The 1,570-nt window shown below is 57.0% G+C and overlaps 1 protein-coding gene across 1 annotated transcript in view; it reads left to right on the top strand.

The window, feature by feature from the left end:
- CDKN1C (cyclin dependent kinase inhibitor 1C) overlaps positions 1-1,131 on the top strand; it is a 2,465-nt gene extending 1,334 nt beyond the window's left edge. The window contains exons 3-4 of the mRNA XM_025046281.1: positions 252-333; positions 440-1,131. Of these exons, the coding sequence (XP_024902049.1) occupies positions 252-333; positions 440-550 (193 nt within the window). The 3' untranslated portion in view covers positions 551-1,131. The remainder of the gene's footprint in view (positions 1-251; positions 334-439) is intronic.
- Positions 1,132-1,570: the final 439 nt, after the last annotated feature.

Here is a 1,570-nt window from a genome sequence, read left to right as displayed (position 1 = left end):
TGGGCGAGGGACAAGGGGAAATGCTTACACAGCACATTGCGCGGCGACGTAAACAAAGCTGACCCGCCGCGGACCTTGGCGCGGGCGGGGACGGCACCCCCACTCCGGCCGGCCAGCCGCCCGCGCCCCCTCCCGGCTCCTTTTTAGGTTCCCCGGGCCGCCCCCGCCTTGACCGGCTGCGCGCGCTGTCGCCCGTAGATTTTTTTGCTAAGCGCAAGAGACCTGCGCCCGAGGCCAAGGCTTCCAACGAGGTCCCTGCGGGATGCACCGCGCCTGGCGGCGGTCCACCCGTCGGCCCCGCGGAGCAAACTCCGCGCAAGCGTCTGCGATGAGGTATGCGGGGCGCCAGGGGCGCGCGCGCGGTTGGGGGGGGGTTGGTCGCCCCGCGGGGTTTGCGGGCGCAGAGTCCCCTCCTGCTCAACACGCTTCTCTCCCGCAGCCTCGCGCCCAAAGAGCCCCGAGGGAGCCCGCTGGGCAGCGGACAGGAGAGGAGCGCTGGGCCTCGGCTGGGACCGTCCATGTAGCAGCAACCGGCGGCAGCTGCCACTGAGCAGCGTTCGGTTTTGTGTTAAAAGTTTGAAAACTGTGCAATGTATTAATAACGTCTTTTATATCTAAATGTATTCTGCACGAAGAGTACACTGGTCCCAAGGTGTAAAGCTTTAAGAGTCATTTATATAAAATGTTTAATCTCTGCTGAAACTCAGTGCAAAAAAATGAAAAAAGAAAAAAATGGAAAAAAAAAGAAAAAAACATGTATATTTGTACAAAAAGTTAAAAAAAAAAAGTTATACTAACTTATATTTTCTATTTATGTCGAGGCGTGGGCCGCTCTGCCACGCGATTGCTCGGTTATTGGCTATGCCAAAGGCTCGTCACCCGCATCTGGTTATCCACAAATGTAAATTTATTTTTATAGCGGACTCTGGGGGGGTCGCTCACAAGCCGCAGCTGCCGTACCAGCCCATCTAGCTTTGCAGTCTCTTCGCGCTTTCGCTGTCTCTTTTATTATTATGAGTATTTTAAACTTGAAGTCAAATCTATAAAAATGGTTCCTGAGCCGTCTGCACCACTGCCCCGGCCCCTGTCCGCCGGGTTCTAAATAAAGAGGCCGAAAAATGCTGCAACTCAGCTCCGTGTGCTTGTACTGACTCCAGCTTTTCCTGGGGCATCTTCAAAGTTAGGGAGGCAGAGTGGCAGCCCTAAACGGGGGGACTTTTTCTTCTGGCGGGCTTTCTTCTGGCAGGGCTGGCCCGGGCCCACCTGCTGCAGGCCCCGAATTTAGGGATGAGCGGCCCCGCCCTGGCTCTGCGGTACACACACACACACACACACACACACACACACACACACTCACACAGAAACACATAGAGACACACACAGACACATACGCCCTCCCACACCTGTGGGGCTGTGCCCCAAGATGGAGCTCGCCTTGCTCCAAGGAAACCGCCCACTCTCCAGCTGCCTTGAGCTGAGTGGAGACGGGGCTCAGGTCGGCACCTGTAGGGGTTGCGCCCAGGCGGACCCCCACTCTCGTCTGGCTGCAGTGGCAGCCTGGGACTCGCGG

This window comes from Pteropus alecto, unplaced genomic scaffold (assembly GCF_000325575.1).
Source record: "Pteropus alecto unplaced genomic scaffold, ASM32557v1 scaffold43, whole genome shotgun sequence".
NCBI lineage: Eukaryota > Metazoa > Chordata > Mammalia > Chiroptera > Pteropodidae > Pteropus > Pteropus alecto.
Note: the sequence above shows the minus strand (reverse complement) of the source record. Positions and strands in the feature narration are given on the sequence as shown.